This window comes from Triturus cristatus, chromosome 3_1, assembly GCF_964204655.1.
Source record: "Triturus cristatus chromosome 3_1, aTriCri1.1, whole genome shotgun sequence".
Classification (NCBI taxonomy): domain Eukaryota; kingdom Metazoa; phylum Chordata; class Amphibia; order Caudata; family Salamandridae; genus Triturus; species Triturus cristatus.
Genome location: NC_140583.1, coordinates 22,265,433 through 22,285,445, shown reverse-complemented (window position 1 = coordinate 22,285,445; position 20,013 = coordinate 22,265,433). Strand labels below are relative to the sequence as shown.

The following is a 20,013-nucleotide window of genomic DNA, read 5'->3' as shown; positions in this document are numbered from 1 at the left end:
ACTTGTAATCAAGAGTGATTTTCAAATGTCTATGCTTTAAACCTTGAGCATTTAGCCACTCTGGGAGATTTCCCTATGCTAAGCTATAGAAATACCAGACAACCTGTGCAACCAATGGATAATGGAGTTTTCCTTTAGGCACTTGTCTCACCTGGTTTAGTAAACGACAGTAGTCAGGACTTACTCCTAGGAGGTGGAAGGAGTATGCCCAAAGACTCTTCCTTATTTAACATGTACATATATCAATTAAATGTCTATTCAATTTTACTTTATTCTGTCATAAGACCATTAAAGTGCACAGGAATAAATACATTATAAACAAATTAATTTTCATATTGAGATGCCATTAATATATACAGTACTAAAACAAGAGTTTTGAGCACTGTCAACTTATCAATCAGTAGACGCAATATAATTTCCATTCTCATGTTTCAGGTCTGCTCAGTCAGAATACATCAAGATTGACAACAGTTGACAATAATTGACAATAGTTTATACCAACGCGTAAACAATATAAAATCTCCAAATATTACATTATCAAATCTATAAATAGTAGGTGCCTCAATGACCATCAATCCATACGATCAAATATCACAGGAATGGGTTAGATTAAAAAAACTCCAACTCATTATCAGAAAGTGCAGTTTCTCAGGGAATCAGCATTCCTCGATAGGAGCTCCTAGGAAGCAATCAATTAAGACAAATCATGGCTACACATACAATTCAGTTACGGCTGGGACCCCACAAACAGCTTGGGACAATAGCTTTTGGCTCCTGAACCATACATTCAACAGAAATCTGCTTACAGCAAAAATAATAAGTAGTGAGGTATCAGATTTTAATATCCTTCGAGCACCTTATATTGTCCAATTCCCAATCTTCAACAAATGGGACGGATCCACTTTTTGCAATGGGAATGATATGGATGACCGAAAAAAAGAGGTGTTCTACCGTCTTCCCACAGATGCATCAACCCCAGCGCTCTACACCAGAATTTCACATGGCGAAACCAAGGCATCCGTTTGGCACCACTCAGATTTAAGACTTCTTTCAAAGATTCACGGTATTGACCTATCTCCGAAGTGGACCAAATGCGTAGCCAGTAAATCAGTGGTCTAATTGCGGCCAAGTCAGCAATTCTCTTTAACCCTAGGTAAAAGAAAAGTGGAGTCAACGGAGTGCTAGCTGGGACAGGTATCAGACCTAGCGAATGTATTTTTGCTCCCCGCTAGCACGTGCAAATTACCATGGCCCCATAGCGCTGCACCATATAATGCAACGTTTCGGTTAATCTCCAAGGCAGGAGCAATTGACCGAGACCATGTCTGCTTGTAAAAGTGTAGTAAGGATTTGGACTTGTAACAAGGGTTAGTTGGATTTTGTCTACTTGTGGATCCCAGCTCAGCATTTTGGTTAACCTTACTCCCAAATGATCAAATTTAAACACTCGAGTGATTTCCCATTATCTTTAATTGTCTACATTTCCCTTTATTCTTGCCAAATACCATGTATTTTCTCTTTTCAGCATTTTGTTCCAGGACCCTGGACTCACAGAATCCCAAGAATTTATTAATTAGCCTTTGAAGTCTCATTGGGGTCCTGGCCATAAGTAAAGTCGTCTCCGAACAGAATTTGCACTTTTCCTCAATTTAGCATAGGAGAGCCATTTTTGCAATCTTGTAGTTCGCTGACCAACCCATTTACATAGAGCAAGAACAGTGCGGGCGCAAGAACACAGCCTTGGCGTTCCCCTCACCAGATTGGGATCTTGGTAGTTCTTCCCTCGAATTCACCCACCTAACTTGTGCACAGTTCTCATGCATCCTTATAAGCAAATTCACCAGTATATCACAAAGTGGTAAAATCAGAAATATGTCTATATTGCTCCAGAGAGAAATGCAACTTACGACAAGTGATTTTCACTCCATGTATCTGTGCCTCATCAATTCTCTAATAAAAAAAGGCAATCTGTGTGCATTGAGTGAGTAGTTGACAAGATTGTCTATTGACTAAGAATAAAAGGCTCCCTCTAAAGAAAACATTACATGCTCTTAGCACTTGGTTCTTTGCTTATTAGTCAGACAATGGGCATTGAAAAGCAGCAACTGCCATCTTTGACACACTTACAGTAGAAAACTAAATGGCAAAATCAAATATCATTCCTGGAAACAATTTGAGAGCCTATTGTAAGCAGTGTGCGCGTGGAACAGCCTCTTCGCCGCATGACCTATAGCTGACAACTCCATACTTAGAAGATGACTCGGATGTTGCTTACTTTTGGGGAGTATGCTGTGACAAGGCGGTGGTTACCCTCACACAAAGTGTACAATAAGTTAAACATCCATCTGTCAAGTTGGTGCCAATCGGGCACTCAGGACACATTTTCAATAAAGAACATGAACAGCTGCTGTACCAATCAGAGGGGCCTCAGAGGACAGGTGACTCATGTCAGAATTGTGTAATTCTCTGCAAAGAAAGCATGAGCAAGAGGTAAACATTTCTAGAGTGCACTGTCATTTAGATGGAGCTCAAGTCCTCAGAACGTGGGTGGTGCTATGTAACATGAAAGCACCAAAGTGCTAAGGGCTTACAGTCCAATTCTATAGAAGAAATCTGGTCTCTGCATCCAACAAGGTAGGACCAGATTCAAGCCTCAAGAAGTGTCAATCATTTGGCCGTCTACCAAACATGCAAGAGACAGGCACAATAGCTTTACAAAGACATTAATTTTGCAGCAAAGTCTGAATTTTAACAGTTTATCAAGTCTGAATTATCAGTAATTTTTAAGTATCAATGTTACTTTACCTTCTCAAACTCTGCATCTATCTGTGTTAGAAGTGCAGGCTTCTCGTCTTCAAAGAACATACGAAGGGGTGGTCCGACGTACAAAAACATTCCTCCAAGCAGAGTGATAGCAGACGTCCTGACAGCCTGTGAAACAGTTGAAAGATATTTAGAGACAACCTCAAGAGAGGTTTGTGAACACAGAAGGATAGATGACATACTTACAGGATTCGTAGCAGCAAGGGCAGTCTTCACATTTGCAATGAAAGCCTTCACATTCAACCTGAAAGTAGTAATAAGTTGCAGAAGTTAAACAGTTCAGTCTTATCCAAACAGCCAATCTCCTCTCAGTACTTGATCATCACCACAACAAGTATTAAGCAAATCCAGGCATAATCTATGGGGATCAGGAACATCTAGGCACCATCTCCACCAGTTTGGTCCACCAACAAGGTACATCAGACAGTCTCTCCTGCCACCCATACATAAGGAGTGTGTGAAAAACAATCCCCTAGCTTAAGGTACCAAGTTTGTGCTGGCGAGGTAGGGTATATCGTTTATCTACAGTGGTGCTAAGAAGTTTGATGACATGGTCTGCAACACCGATAGGGATATGTTAAGGTATTTTAGGTGGTTTGGTTATGTATGGTTTTCAGCGTTATTAATTTTTATGCCATATGATATATGGGAGGCATGGCATTTCAATGTACAAAATAGGCGGTAAGAAAAGGTAAGTTATTGATTTGTTAGGGTTGTATTAAGGGATTGTTGCCATGCGATTAAGTGTGGTGAAAGCATTTAATGTTTTGCAGGTGAGATGTGAAACAGTACGCGATTGATGAGAAGATTTGCTTTTGAGTCAAAGGGAAGATATTTGTTTTAAGGTTCTGTAACAAACTATGCTGAGGTGTAACAGTGCAGTTTCGCGATACAGTGACCCAAAAAACACTTAATAGGGGACTCCAAATCCCCACATTAAAATAGTAATTTTTGCACTGGTTTCCTACTAACCTACGTACCCAACACAAAGTAAGCCAGAGAGTCCTTACATAGCAAAATATACCAGTACCAGACAAAACTGACCCCTTTCACTGGATTGGACATCATCGCTAAAACAATGGTGCTATTAAGTGAAAAACCAGGATAAAGGTGGAGTATGGACAGAACCCTAATGTGAGGGCTCAAAAGCAGAGATCTATGAAGACAATGAACAGAAAATAACCACTGCACTTTCAGGTCTATTTATAAAAAGAATACCTGCATAGTATTAGCTTGACCAAACTTTTAGTGAAGCAGTACGAAGCGCTCTTAGGATTCAATGCATTCCCATCCAGAAACCAAAAGCCATCACCTGCCCACTCATTCCCAGTGGTAATAGTTACCCAGTAAAACCAAACTCCTTGATAGCATTGGCAAGCCAGTTCAGCGTCTCAGATTGGTTCTTGGGATTCTTTTGTGCAAAGGCCAAGGACATCACCTGGAAGCAAGAGGAAAAAAAGGTTGGATCGATGGAGGAGACATAGCAGGAAGAGCAAGAACAGAAGCGGTCACAGCAGACACTCACATAAATGGAGATATCTGCTAATTGCTATTTCTTGTTGAGGACTTTCTATTCAAACTAGGGGTTGAATATTAATGCAAATCCCATAGTGGAGTAGGAATAACGCTTGCGAGGGGGCACCAGGAAGGAATAGTTTCCTACATGTAACTCCAGTTCGCTCAGAGGAATTGCCATTATAGTCTAACACTGAATAGTCCCGCTCACGTGTGGGGACCCCGGAGCATTTTTTCATACTATCTTCTTTAGTGTAGATGTTCAGGAAGGCCTGCAGTCACTTAAAGAAAATATCATGGAGCCTATAGAGATAGCCTACAATGGCTCAAATCTGCATCTTGTACTTCTAAAAGGGGGCTAGGAGAATTATCTTTATATACACTTTTCGTTTTTAGTACAACAGCATAAATCTATCACAAAGGCTTTTTTGGTTGAGCATAGAGATAAAGGAGAGCAGGACAGAGTAGCCCCATCGGCTGTGATTATGTGAGTTAGAGGCTGTGCTTTTAAGATCCCAGGAACCACCAGTATCCCATCATGCTTCAGTTCTTTCTGATGCCAGTGTGGGATTTAATGAAAAATGCACACAGAGAGAGTCTTCGAGATGACCCCTGAAAAACGACCTAAGACTTCTGAGAAAGTGGGTTTCTGTTGCAGTAACACCCCCCCCCTTTCTTTTTTTTTTGTTGCCAGACTACTGATGCTCTTTGACTTGATGTGCTCTGGGCCCTGCCAATCAGGACCCCAGGGCCTGTGTTCTTTCCCAAAAACAAAATCTAATTGCCAACTCTGGCCACAGGTAGGTCCCTGGTAAATGGTACCCCATGTACCCATGGCACTGTGAGCAGAGAAGGCTCCTAAGGGCTGCAGCACCAATTGAGCCACCTTTAGGGGCCCTGTACCTTTTCAAAAACCCATTGCCTTGCAGGCTGCGTGTCATGGGCCAGATCAAAAGTGAAATGTGGACATGCCTACCAACCACTGGCCTAGGTCAGTCACCCCTCTAGCTGGGTGCACTATGCCAGTGCTGAGGGCACAGAAGCATGAGCCCTGCGCCCCTACAGTGGCTGACTCTATTCTCAGACATTGTAGGTGCATTGTACCATAAAAGAGTATATGGTGCTGGGAGGTTGTCATTACGAACTACACAGTACCATGATGGATACACTGAAGTCTGGGAAGTTTGGTAACAAACTTCAGCATATTGTACCCACACTGATGCCAGTGTGGGATTCAATGTAAAATGCATGACAGAGGGCATTTTAGAAATGCACCCTGAACTCGACCCACAACCAGTGCCCCGACTGAGTGGCTGCTTAGGCTGCCACCCACCAGACATGTTGCTGGACCCCTGGGTCGAGAGCCATCCGCTCTCGAGGGCCTACAACAATGCACATCCTGGGTCGAGGTGCTGGGTCCCCCTCCCGCAGGATGGGCAAGGGAAGCTTCAAAGGCCTGCCACCTTTGTGAGCTTCTCCAGACCACTTGCTGTACTCACCAACTGCTCCCCACTGGTTCTACCCCCCACTTTGGGTGGGAGAACTGGCAGGAAAAACAAGTGAGGGAGAGGTGTGCCAACCTCTGCCAACTCCACCCCTAAGGTGGGAAAGGCGAGGTGAAGCAGAACCTCTAGTCCCCGCCATCTTGAGGATGGGTGGACCCAGACAACCAGGGAAAGGCTCCTGCCCCCGTACCACTGGAGAGTGGCAGAATAGGGGGTGTGCCCACTCCAGTGAAGGGACCCATTGGTCCCTGCCCTTTACCTACATTTAACACCCTTATTTAGTATTTAGGGGAACCCTGAACCTTCCTTCCTCAGATCCAGCAACGAAAAGAAGAAAAGGACGAAAAGCAGTGCAGAGCTAACTAGGACGACGCCCACTGACTTGGCCCCAGCCCTACAGGCCAGTCTCCCCTCGAACCTGCTCCTGCAAAACCCAAGCGTGTCCAGCGGAGAGCAACCTCAAAAATCCCGGAGGATCTCCCTGAAATCACTTTCCAAGCTGCTTCTCCTGTGAACACTGGACGTGTTTGAACTGCAGCTTCAGGTGCCAGCCAGAAACCGCGAATCCAGCCCACTCTGCACCCGCCAAGCCCAGCCCGAGCTTGAGTGGAAAAACACCACGAGGAGGTCCACCCGGCAATCCTGACCCAGTATCCAGCGACCCCTTGTAGGAAGGTGGCTCTGTATATACTGTTCCCAAATAGGTACAGTGTGTGTAGAGTCCACAGTCCCTAAGGGTTTGGCAGAGGCTAACGTTAGATATAACATTACTCTCTAAAGTGGTAGCTTGGTCAAGCAGTAAGGCAGTATCAGAGGACAGTGTAAAGCATTTGTTGTACACACTCAGTCAGCAAATGGTCTCACACACAATAACTGAACTCTAGACCAATAGTTTTGTATAAAAATATAGTTTTATTTTAGAACCAACAATAGTTTAATATAATTTCTCAGAATGAGTGGCTTTAGATAAATACTTTCAATATGCAATAGACTTGAATGCAATAGATAGTTGTTGCACTAGGCAACACAATTTCAAACACAATACAACCTTAAGCTCAATGGGAATTTCTAGTTAAATGCAATTGATTACTTTTTGGATTACTTTTCTCACCACAGGACTGGACCCTAGATTCATTCCTGGGACATCTTCTGTAAAAAGTTGAGTAAAGATGTTATGGTTACAGTTGTGATTTAAGGAATATTATTGTATTTTAAAAGTTGGTCTGGAGCCTTGAGAATTGGTGCTGAAAAAATTTCCTCTTTGAGGGTGTCAAAAGCTGTGACAGCTAACTGTCCACTTCACCTTTTTGTGCATCTTCTTAGAGGTAAGTTCTGTGAGGGGAGTTACAATGGACCCATAACCCTTAAACCTCCTGTAGTACCCATTCAAGCCATGAAATGCCCTGACTTGGGTCTGGGTTGTTGGAGCTACCCAGTCCAGGATGGCCTGGATCTTGGGCTGTAAGAGTTGCACTTGGCCTCCACCAACAAGGTGGCCCATGTATACCACTGGTATAGTATATACAGAGCCAGCTTCCTACAGTCAGTGGATGGAGTGGTCTACTCAGACACCCTTTCTGCCTAACAGCAGACTGACTGCAAGCAAGTCTAGCAGCAATAAGCTAAGCTCTTTTCCTTGACCCTTGGTCAGACAAACTGGTGTACCCATGATATTGACACTGGGGACAGTGTACTTGTCAAGAACAAAATCTATCCACAGTCGGATCAAGTCAAGAAAAGCATCAGAGCAGAAGTCAGCAAGATGATGGAGTTGGGGGTCAATGAACCCTCAAAGCCCCCGGGCCAGCCTACGGGTTCTAGTCCCCACACCTCATCCACAGGTTGGATAGAGAAACGAGATTGTGTGGACTATAGAGGGCTCACCTGTCACCAAGAGAGATGCTATCCCAAGAGCAGACTAGTTGATGGATAAATTGGGTACAGACACATTTCTAAGTACCTTTGACTTAACTGCAGGGTACTGGCAGATTGGCATGGCACCAGGAGCAAATAAAAATACAGCATTCTCCACACGATGAGCATTATCATTTTACGGTTATGTCCTTTTGGTTTAAAGAATGCCCCTGCCACCTTACAAAGATTGGTGAATCAAGTCCAAGTCCTTGTTGGACTGGAGTCCTTTAGTACAGCATATCTAAATGATATTGCTGTCTTTAGCTCCACCTGGCAGGATCACAGATCCACCTAGCGAAGATTTTAAAAGCCCTGTACACTGCAGGCCTATCAAGGCACCCAAATGCCAGATAGGGCAGGGAACAAAGTGAGTTATAGTGTGCACATAGTCCAGTGTAAACCCAATGGTAGACAGAGGTAAAGTTAGATAGCACTTTACTCTCTATTTGTGGTAGTGTGATCGAGCACTAAGGCAGTATCAGAGGACAGTGTTAAGCATGTGTTGTAAACAGTCAGCAAATGAATTCACTTACCCAAAGACTGAACTTCAGGCCACTTGTTTTTGTATAAAAATATTCTTTTAGGTATTTTATTAGCTAGAACCAAGCAAGCCTGGCACAGGTAAATGATAACTACTTTCTCTATGTGTAGGAAAGTGGCTCTATATATACTGTTCCCAAATAGGTACAGTGTGTATAGAGTCCACAGACCCAGAGATTTGGCAGAGGCTAAAATTAGATATAACCTTACTCTCTAAAGTAGTAGCTTCGTCAAGCAGTAAGGCAGTAAGGCAGTATCCGGGGACAGTGTAAAGCATTTGTTGAATTGACTTGGAATGCAATAGTTACAGTTTGTTGCAATAGGGAACACAATTTCAAACACAATAATACATTGAGCTCAATGGGAATTTTAAGTAATATGCCAGTGGATCCCAAACTTTTTCGACCCGTGGCACCCTTTATCTATTGGCAGTTGTCCGCGGCTCTCCATTCTGTCATTTTATTTTTCGGGTGGCGTGGATGTAAGCCCGGTCTCTGGAGTACTTCCATTTTTCTCCACTTTTGTCCGGTGGTTGGTCACTTGCTTACCAGACATCCAATGGTTGTTAAAAAAACACAGGGGTTCTGAATCACAGACTGTGCTAAAGTGGCATGTACACAAAAACCCCAACAGTAAATAAACAAGCCATTTACGGTTGCCACCTGACTAGTTTTCTACCAGTACCACCGGTATTTTTAAGTCCCAGCTGGTCCAAAAAAAAAAAAAAAAAACCCCACCAAAATTCGTATTTTTATAACCTTTATGATATGTTCATGCTACAAACAGCAAATATCATTTGAGATCACATTTAAATGTATTCTCGAGCTGTGTTGATAAGTGAATAATAAGTAAAGTAAGCGCCTTCATGCAAAGTGATGCGGTCTGTTGAGTACTATAGCTGACACTAGAGCAGGCCTTGGTCACCAACATTCCCAGTGTGAACAGTGGAACCATCAGTGCTGTGAACTCACCTCCATTGTCTGATTCGCGAGTCACACGTGTACACGTATTTTACTATAGATGAGTAGGTGTTTATGAGCACACGTGTGCTACCACGTTCCAAAAGTTTTACATAGTGGTGAATATTTGAAAGAGTGGGGAGGGAGCGTAAGACTGTTGTCTTAATTTTTGAAGATAAGCAAACTGACCACATGGTATTTTGTTTTTACTGGCAGTGTGGTAAATATTTCATTACCGGTACTATTTTTTATGCGGTAAAGTCTAGTAAGAATAACTCAGTAAATATAAGAGGCAGAATCCGTGGTATTAGAGGTTCTAAAAGGCTTTATTCCTTTACAAAGGAAATACAATTCGAATTGCAGGCTTCAAATTCCATCACCACGAAAGTTCAGGAAGGAAGGGCAATACATTATTGACAGGTAATGGTATTTATATGGAAAGCATTACATTAAGACAGATGCAAGAGGCGTAACAGCTGATAATACAGATAAAATATGCATACGTAACTAAAAAAGGCGGACATATAGGCGTAACTTAGTAAACGTCATTATACATGATGTCACAAGTGGGTGGATCCATAAGAGAATCCTGCAATGTCAGCAGAAATATTTGGCAGAGATGCGCGCGCAGCCGCATGACGTGTGATTGACGTGCAACTAGAGGGTGAAGGGGACCTGACATTTAGCTCTACATGTGGAGACAGAAGTCTGGGGGGTCATGTCAACCTAATCCCAAATCATATCTAATATCCTATGTTTAAAGAACTGTGTTATCCAAAAGGAAAGGTCTCTAGGATAGAATCTATTCTATACTGACTGTTAGTGCGTGTACAAGCGTCTAAGTGTCTACATGAGATGAGAGGGGGCAGGAATATTCCATGGTAACAGGGGCTATGAATTACTTGCATGAGGACAGCGAGGCCTGGCCCTTTGCACGGTAGCTGGAGGAATGTTTACCTAAACTACTAGACAGGAATGCATCGGATGAGGAGCCGAGCAGATAATCTTGAAGGTGAAATACAGTTTTTGGCAGGCAACAGGCTGGATCAGGCACCGTTAGCCGCGCAGGGAGTAGGACAAAGTTCATGGATACAGATGCAGGCTCAGACTGGAGCTTTCAGAGGCAGAAGGCAGGAAAAGGCTTGATGACAGAATTCTGGGCCTACTCGCCTGAATCTGTAAAATGTGGAAAGTGAACCACAAAGTCGGTGGCCTTTCATACTTAGGAATGGAATATCTGACCCATTCATGGCGGATCTGAAAGAGGACATGTTGACGGTGGACGCACATGTATTTGCGTCTTCAAAACTGGAACTGGAGGGAACATACATGTACTTATAGCATGCACATGGAGCCGTTGGGGTCTACGATAGGGGACATAACTGATCACAAAATTCATATTTCCTCAGCAGGAAAGATAACAGCGCACATAACATAGTCATCTCAAACGCCCACATACCTTCACAAACACTCACAGATGAGCGTGATAAAACCCCAAAAGCAGCTGTAAGGACTTGGAAATGTTACCCAAATATCTTGAATTATAATGGTTTTCGTGCGCAAGTAAAAAAGAATATACAGTACACATGTGATGTACTTCCCTATCTGCTAAGCACCGCCATCATTTTTGTTTATTTTATTGTTGAGCTGATTACTGGATCCAGACGATTGAAAATGGGCGTTATTCTCTGGCTATCAGAGCAGGGAGTTAATTAATATTTGTGCGTTCCTTTCTTGGCAGATAGCGGCAGATCCGGTGCTCGATTTCAGGGGGGGGGGCTGCATTGCCTTGAACCTGAATTAACAGCACTGCGTTCAGTGATCTGCATATCAGAAGCGCACATGAACAGGATATTATTATCTTGTATTCAGACAAATGTTTCCTAAGAATTTGCAACGGCATTCTTTGCACACGAGTCACCTTCCCTCACTGAATGTGTTCGGATATACATGGACACGTTGTGGGAGTGGAGGGGCGGTGAAGACATTAGCTAAGCTGGTAAACATACAAAAAGTTGTAATTAAACAAGACACCTTGAAAGTCAGGTAGCACTGCCCTCTTATGGCCCAGGGCAACCACTGCAGGCCTGATTACACGGAGCAGTGTTCGAATTCAGATGCACAGAAGTAAAACATTATTACTGATTCCCAAACTGTGCTCATCTGTTCGTGGCGCCCCTGGCTAGTTTTCACGGCGCACCAGGGAGCAGCGGCGCACAGTTTGGGAACCGCTGTTATATGCAATTGATTACTCTGAGGATTGCTTTTCTAACTCCAGGACTGGATCCTAGATTCAGTCCTGGGACAGTTCTTGGAAACAAGTGAGTAAATTCGTTTTAGTTACTGTTGTGATTTTTAAGCAATATTTTGCCATTTCAAAAGTTGATATTTTCTGATCAAATTACCAATGTTATCCTATGGCAGGAAATTCACTTAGCAGGTAAGTGGGGTTATGGTTACTTTTTCTAGGTCAGTGTTGGATCCTAGATCCATCACTAGTGTACCACCTGTAAGCAGTTGAGAAACTGCGTTTAAGTTACACAGGCGATTAAGGAATATTTATAAGTTTGCAAAATCGACACTTAGAAGAAATGTCACAGAAAAACAGTCAATGATATCCTATGGGAGATCCCTGTGTGCCATGCCCACAACCTACACTGCCCTGGATCAGCCACCCCTCTAGCTGGGTGCCATATGCCAGTGGTGTGGGCACAGGAGCATTAGCCCTGTGCCCCTACAGTACCCAGGTCCATTCCTGGGCACTAAGTGCAGTGCTGCCATTTAAGAGTGCATGGTGCTGAGAGCACGTCAAACACGAACTCCACAGCACCATAATGGCAACCCTGAAGACTGGAGTTTGGTATCAAACTTCTCAGCACATTAAACCCGCACTGATGCCAGTGTGGGATTTAATGTACAAAGCACTACAGAGGGCATCTTTAAGATGCTCCCTAAAACCTAACCTACAATCCACGTCTGGTCTGGGAGGCTGCCACACAGCAAACATGTTGCTGGACCCCTGGGTAGGAGAGCCCCTGCTCTCCTGGGCCTGCAACAATGCACATCCTGGGCGAGGAGTTAAGACTCTTCTACCAGGATGGACGGGGGGACGCTTCAAAGGCATGCAGCCTCTGTGATCCCCAGGCCATTCACAACCGTACTTACCATTAACCCAATTTTCTTCCATAGAAAATCATTGACGGTCTGAAATTTCTTTAAAGTGTCGATTTTTACAAACTACAAATATTCTTTAAAAATCGTACCAACAGTGAAAACGTAATTGCTTACCTGTTTTAGATGGAGGTCCCAGTACTGAGCCTAGGAGCCCAGGCCTGGATTACAAAATTAACAAGAACATACCATACCTGTATCTTGATTTTTCTCCCATAGGGAATCATTGACTGTTTTTCTATGAAATTTCTTCTGTCAACTTTTAAAATAGCAAAATATTGCCTAAAAACCACAACAGTAACTAAGTCGAATTTACTCTGTCCCAGGACTGAAACTAGGATCCAGTCCTGGAGTTAGAAAAGTAATCCTGAAAGTAATATATTGCAAAAACCTTAAAACTTCCATTGAGCTCAATGTATTGTTTGAAATTGTGTTGCCTATAGCAACAACCTGTAACTACTACCTATAAAAGTCAATTGCATATTGCAAAAGTATTTAACTAAAGCATCTCATTCTGAGAAAGTATATTTTAATACCTATTGTTGGTTCTAAAATAAATCAAACTTTTTTTATGTAAACCATTGGCCTAGAGTTCAGTTATTGAGTGTGTGTGAGAAACTGGCTCTGTATATACTGTTCCCAAATAGGTACAGGGTGTACAGAGTCCACAGAGGATTGGCAGAGGCTAAAGTTAGATACAACCTTACTCTAAAGTGGCAGCTTGGTCGAGCAGTTGGGCAATATCAGAGGACAGTGTAAAGCATTTGTTGCACACACTCAGCCAGCAAATGGTCTCACACACTCAACAACAACTCTAGGCCAATGGTTTATATAAAATATATATGCTTGTTTTATTTTAGAACCAACAATAGGTATTAAAATATACTTTCTCAGAATGAGATGCTTTATATAAATACTTTTGCAATATGCAATTGACTTTTGTAGAAAGTTACAAGTGGTTGCAATAGGCAACACAATTTTAAACAATGCATTGAGTTCAATGGAAGTTTCAAGTTATTTGCAACAGATTACTTTTAGGATTACTTTTGGATTTCCAGGACTGGATACTAGATTCAGTCCTCGGTGAGAACTTGAAATCAAGTGATAAAAGTCGACTTAATTACTGTGATGATTTTTAGACAGTATTTTGCCATGTTAAAAGTCGACACTTATAAAATATTTCATAGAAATCAGTCAATGATTCCCTAGGGCAGAAAATTCAAGTTGCAGGTATAGTATGTTCTCGTTACTTTTGAAATCCAGTACTGGGTGCCTAGACTCAGTACTGGGACCTTTATCCAAAACAGGTAAGTAATTACGTTTTCAGAAATTATACGATTTTTAAAGAATATTTAAGTTAGCAGAAATTGACACTTAGAAGAAATTTCACAGAAAAACAGTCAATGATTTCCTATGGGACAAAATTGGGTTACTGGTAAGTACAGTTGTAAGTATTTTTCAGAGTCAGTGCTGGGCACCAAGATCCAGCACTGGGAGCTCACCTAATAGCAGGTGAGTATTTTCGTTTGTTACTCGGCTGATTTTTGGTGAATATTTTAAGTTTTGAAAAGTCCACACTTCGAAGAAATTTCAGTAAAAACCAGCCAATGTTACCCTATGGAGAAAATTGAGTTATCGGTTTAAAGGTAAGTACTCGACTGGCAGAGTTAAGGTTCTGGGCATAGACTCCGGGGTCTCCCAGTGTCAGGTGGGTACAGTTGGTTCACCCTCAGCGGCACAGGGGCGGCCGGGTGCAGAGAGTTAGGCCCAATGTTATCCTATGAGAGGTAGGGGGGCTTGGTTGGTGGCTGCTGACTAGCAGGCCACACGGCTGTGGGAGCGGGGCTCCTGGTCACTTACTCAGGGCAAGTGGGGAAGTAGATGGGTGTAGAGGTTGCACTGCCAGGGCCACTCGGGCAGCTGGGTGCAGGGTGCTTTTGAGCCCTCGGGCGCTCAATTGATTTCAATTGGAAAGCTCCAGTTTAAAAAAAGACTGCAAGCTCGGGGACGAAGATTCTTCAGGTGCCACCACCACTTGAGGTAAGTTGGGTAGTTGGAGGATAGATAGGTACCCCGGGATTGGGCACAGGGGGCCGCGGGGCGCCGGGTGCAGGGGTGCCTTTTGGTGTCGGGAAATCTTACCCTCTGTTGATCGCGGTTGGGGGGGCACCTGGTTCTGAGGCTGCAGTCTTCTTTAGGAGTGTCGAGGGAAGTCCTTGGGTGCCAGACTCTGGGTCACAGTCGCCGTGGAGTCATCCTGGTGGTCTTAGTTCACTCCGGCACAGGCCAGGCTTGGCGGGTGCAGAGTGTGAAGGGTTCGCAGTTCCGGGCTGCTGCCAGGAATTAGAAGTAGACTTTGAGTAGAGTCTCTACTCATGGGAGTCCCAGGGGCTTAGAGTCAAAAGGTAGCCAGGTCCTCCGGGGTTTGTGAGGTTGCTGACAAGAGATGCGGGGTTGGAGCAGGTTCGAAGGTAGACAGGCCGGCAGGGCTGGGGCCAAAGCAGTTGGCGTATTCCTCTTCTTAGCAGCTGCAGGGCAGGTCTTTCTTCTAGCTCTTCTTCGGATTTCGGAATCTGGGGAAGGAAGGTTCAGGGTGCTGCTAAATACTAGATTTAGGGGCGTTACAGGTAGGTGAAGGGCAGGGACCAATGGGTCCCTGTCCTGGGGTGGGTACATCCCCTATCCTGCCTCTCTCCTGTGGGAGGGGGGCAGTAGCCTAATCCTGATTGGGTAGGGCTTCCCATCTTCAAGATGGCGAGAGCCCGGAGATGTGCTTCACCTCGCCTCCCCTACCTGAGGGGTGGGGTTGGCAGGCTGGCACATCCCCTGTACTTATTTGGGGTTTCCGGCCAAGCTTTCCGCCAGAGTGGGGGGTTGCAGTGGCCTGGGGAAGCTCAGAGGCGGCATGCCTTTGAAGCTTCCCCCTGCCCATCCTGGGAGGAGATTTAGCACCTCACCCAGGATGTGCATTGTTGCAGACCCAGGAGAGCAGGGGCTCTCCTACCCAGGGGTCCAGCAACATGTCTGCTGTGTGGCAGCCTAGGCAGCCTCAGAACAGACGTGGATTGTAGGTTAGGTTTTAGGGGGCATCTCTAAGCTCTCAGCACCATGTACTCTTAAATGGCAGCACTGCACTTACAATGCCCAGGAATGGACCTGGGTACTGTAGGGGCACAGGGCTCCTGCGCCCACACCACTGGCATAGAGCACCCAGCTAGAGGGATGGCTGATTTATGCCATGGCAGTGTAGGTGGAGGGCATGGCACACAGGGTTGTTTTGTACCCAGACACCCAGCCAGGAGGAGGAGCATGAGGAGTGTGTGTGTATATATATATCAAGTCATGTGATCAAGTCCCCCAGGAGGGATGAAACGCGTAATGGCCGTCTTGTTTGTCTGAGATCCTTGAATAAACAAGCAGATATTGAACAAGAATCCCGTGGTCCGTGCTCCCTTCTACTCAGCTTGTTTGACACGAGTGAGGAGAGTGCTTTGTTGATATATATATATATATACACACACACATATATACATACACACACACGCTTATATACATACACACACACACAGGGCCTCTAAGGGTGGCACAATGAGTGCTGCAGCCCTTCCCTGGTCACTAGGCCCTGGGTACCTAGGGTACCCTTTACCAGGGACTGACCTGTGGCCAGGGTTTGCCAATTTGGGTTTTGTGTTTTAGGGAAGGAACATAGGCCCTGGGCACCTGAATGGCAGGAGCCCAGGGTACATTCAGCAATTCAGCAAAAAGTGGGGGCATACCATGCAAGAAAGATGGCACTCTCACAGTGTGTGAAACCATTTTGCTGACTGAGTGTGTACAACAAATGCTTTACACTGTCCTCTGATACTGCCTTACTGCTCGACCAAGATACCACTTTAGAGAGTAAGGTTCTATCTTACCTCTGCCAAACCTCTGGGGACTGTGGACTCTGTACACACTGTACCTATTTGGGAACAGAATATACAGAGCCACTTTCTCACACTGTTTGTTTTAGGGTACAGGGCCTCAAAGGATGGCACAATAAGTGCTGCAGCCCTTAGAGGCCTTCCCTGGTCACAAAGCCCTGGGTACCCAGGGTACCATTTACCCAGGCTGACATGTGGCCAAGGATTGCCAATTTGGGTTTTGGGTTTTAGGGAAGGAACATAGGCCCTGGGCACCGGATTGGCAGGATCCCAGGGCACACTTAGTCAAAGTACATTCAGCAATTCAGCAAAACGTGGGGGCATACCATGAAATAAAGATGGCACTTTCTCACAGTTGTGAATCAGGATTGACGGGCCCATGTGGGAGCAACTAGGATTAATGTCAGGGAGTGCTGTTTGAGCTTCCGAACCACTAATGGAATGAGTGGGAGAGGCGGAAAAGCGTAGGCAAATCTTTGACCAATTTATCCATAGTGCATTGCCTTTGGACAATGGGTGTGAATAACTGGATGCAAAGCTTGGGCATTTTGTTTTTAGGTGTGTGGCGAACAGATCTATCTTTGGGAAGCCCCACATTTGAAAGAATGGGAGGAGAACCTGAGGGTGGAGTTCCTATTCGTGGATCTGGTGTCGTTGACGACTGAGCAGATCTGCAACCTGGTTGTTTACTCCTGGAAGGTGTTCTGCAAGTCGATACATGTGACTTATCGCCCATCTCCAGATGGTTTGGACTAGTTGTGACAGCTGGAGTGTACCTCTGTTTTTTGTAGGTAGTACATTGCTGTCATGTCTGTACGTATTAGGACAGCTTTGCTTACTAGATTAAGTTGAAACGCTTTGAGCGCTAGAAAAATCACTAGCAGCTCTAGATGGTTTATGTAAAGCTGCTTTTGTTGCAGAGTCCACATGCCCTGAATGGTATGATTTTGGAGATGAGCTCCCCAGCCAGAGAACGATGCTTCAGTTGTTAGTACTATGCGTGGAACCGGGTCGATGAAGGGCCGCCATTTTGAAAGGGTTTGTGTATTGCACCACTGAAGAGAGAGATGGGCACGGCCGTCCAACACCAGATCTGATAATCAACCCTGAGCCTGGTTCCATTGACGTGCTTAACATTCTTGGAGGGGACGCTGTTGTACTCTTGCGCAAGGTACGATTAGGACACCATCATTCCTAGTAATTGAATAAACACTCGATCTGGTAATGAGAGTTGGGGCCTAAACAGCTGTTGCGTATTCTGGCTGGGTTGGGACATGCTACAGCTTTGAGTGTTTATTGTGGCTCCTAGATACTCCTGTATGTTGGATGGTTCTTGATGAGACTTGGTCAGGTTTACAGTGAACCCACGTTTGTGGAGTAGCTGCACTTTGAGTGGCATGGGCAGCTTTGTTGCGAGCTGGCTTTTAAGAGCCAGTCTTCTAGGTATGGGAAAACGTGAATTTTGTGTCTTCGTAGATGAGCTGCAACCACTGCCAAGCACCATGTGAAAACCCTGGGATGGGTAGTTACTCCAAATGGGAGGGCCATGAACTGATAATGCTGACCCTCTAGCACAAACCTGAGGTATTTACAGTGAGCAGGGTGTATGGGGATATGGAAATAGGAGTTCTAGAAATCCAGAGTGGACAATAAGTTGCCTTGTTGAAGTAGTGGGAGCACTTGCTGAAGTGTGACCACTTGAAAGTGGTCCAACTGAATGTATAGATTTAGCTCCGAGGTCTAGTATCTGCCTGAAAAAAAACATCTTTTTTGGGAATTAAGTACAGGGAGTACAACCCGGTCCCTTGGTATTGTAAGTGAACTGTCTCTATAGCATGTTTTTCCAACAGAGAAAGAACCTCCTCCTGAGGAGGGTGATAAGATCTTGTGACATTGTATGTCTTTTTGGAGGAATATTTGAGGGAATGTCTGTAAGCTCCAGGCAGTAACCATATTGGATAATTTGTAGTACCCACTTGTCTGAGGTGATTGAATTCCAGACCGGAAGTAATTGAGAGAGACGTCCCCCAACAGGAGTGTAATGAAAGGGGGTACCTGAAGGAAGTCACTGTTTGCAGGGGAAGTGCGTGTGGAGTTGCCCCTGACTCTTCCCTGCCTGTTTCCTCTAAAACCACCTCTAAAATAGCCTCTTGATGAGGGTGACTGTGGATACAGTTTTGGAACCCCCCTGGAAAAGGAGAGACGAACGGAACCTCTGTAGATGACTGCAAAGCCCCCATGGACTTTGCAACCTGTCTTTTCATGTTTTCCAGTGAGGTATCAACTGCTGGGCCAAAGATGTTCTTTATCAAATGGTTGTTTGAGAATGGAGGATTCTACCTCAGGCTTGTATCCTGAAATTCAACCAAGCATGCCGGCGTAGTAGTACGCTAGTATTTACTGCACGAGCTGCCGTGTCTGCTGCATCTAGGGCACATCCAATGGAAGTATTAGTAATGGGTTTGCCTTCCTGGATAAGATCATTAGCCCTAGCCTTATGCTAGTCAGGGAGAACTTGCATGAACTTTTCTAGCTCATCATAATGAGCTCTATCGTACCAGGCCAACTAAGCCAGGCAATGACTGGCCGCTTGGGAAGCTACTCTTTTGCCGATGCATCAATTAGCTTGGACTCCTTGTCAGGAGGAGGGGCCTCACCTGTGGTCTGTGACTTAGCTCTCTTGCGAGCGTTGGAAACCACAAGAGAGTAAGGGCAACTGACCTTTGATCTAAGTGGGGTCAATAGGTGCAGGTTTATACTTATTTTCCACCCTACGTGTAATTATTCTTGCTCACAGTATCTTTGATTATGTCATCTGTGTGCTCTAACAATCCTTTGAGCAGTGGCAGTGTATGAGTGGCTTTGAGTGTAACTTAAGGTCTCAAATAGAAAATCCTCATCCAATAGCACCTTATGCAGTTGCACCCCGTGATATTGAGCAGCACTGTTAAGTAGCTCAATATATCCAATGTTATCAGGTGGCAAGTGTCTGGACGGATATAGATCAGGGTCATTATCAGTGTTTGAGTCAGTCTGACAATCCTCCCAGAGGTCAGGGTCCTGTGGCCTATCTTGACCCTCATTCCCATCCCGACATCCTGTGGGTCAGGTGATAGTAGTGGTGAATTTGTTGGTGTAATAAGTTGGGATCATTAGGAGAAGGAGGTGGAATGTAATGTGGAGAAGGGTTAGTACCCACACTTTTCCTTTGAGAGGAATGTGGTAACACTTTAGCTGGTCCATTTTCCATTTTTTTTGGAAGGGTGGTATGGATATGTCCTGTTTCTGGGTTTATAACCAGCCTTTTCTGCTTCGGATCCAAAGGCGGGGCATCGGGCCAAAGCTCTTTAGATGGAGTGTCATTGTCCTTACCAGCTGGTTTGAGCGTCAAAGTGTTTTGGTTCTGAAGCGCTCGGTGCAGTGTAGTTTGATGATGATGGGATCGGCACCGAGGGATGTTTTGGATTAGCTTTCGGTGCTGAAGGAGTTGGTTGGGCAACGATATGGGGCAGACTCTATATGGGGCAGACTCGATATGGGGCCAGAAGGAATCTGTTTGGATGCCAGGGCGGGGAGTCCGAAACGGACAGTGCTCACCTTGGCCCGACGGTAGAGGAAGGACCGGAGCCTTTTTTCATTTTTTGAGGGGCCAAGGGGGCATCT

At 44.7% G+C, this 20,013-nt stretch overlaps 1 protein-coding gene across 7 annotated transcripts in view; it reads right to left on the bottom strand.

The window, feature by feature from the left end:
- CKAP5 (cytoskeleton associated protein 5) overlaps nucleotides 1–20,013 on the bottom strand; it is a 1,152,983-nt gene that overhangs the window by 664,055 nt on the left and 468,915 nt on the right. For all 7 annotated transcript variants that reach the window (XM_085646654.1, XM_085646649.1, XM_085646653.1 and 4 more), the window contains exons 18-20: nucleotides 4,167–4,261; nucleotides 3,010–3,067; nucleotides 2,806–2,931 (exon numbers count right to left, since the gene is read on the bottom strand). In XM_085646654.1, coding sequence (XP_085502780.1) covers nucleotides 2,806–2,931; nucleotides 3,010–3,067; nucleotides 4,167–4,261 — 279 coding nt within the window. The remainder of the gene's footprint in view (nucleotides 1–2,805; nucleotides 2,932–3,009; nucleotides 3,068–4,166; nucleotides 4,262–20,013) is intronic.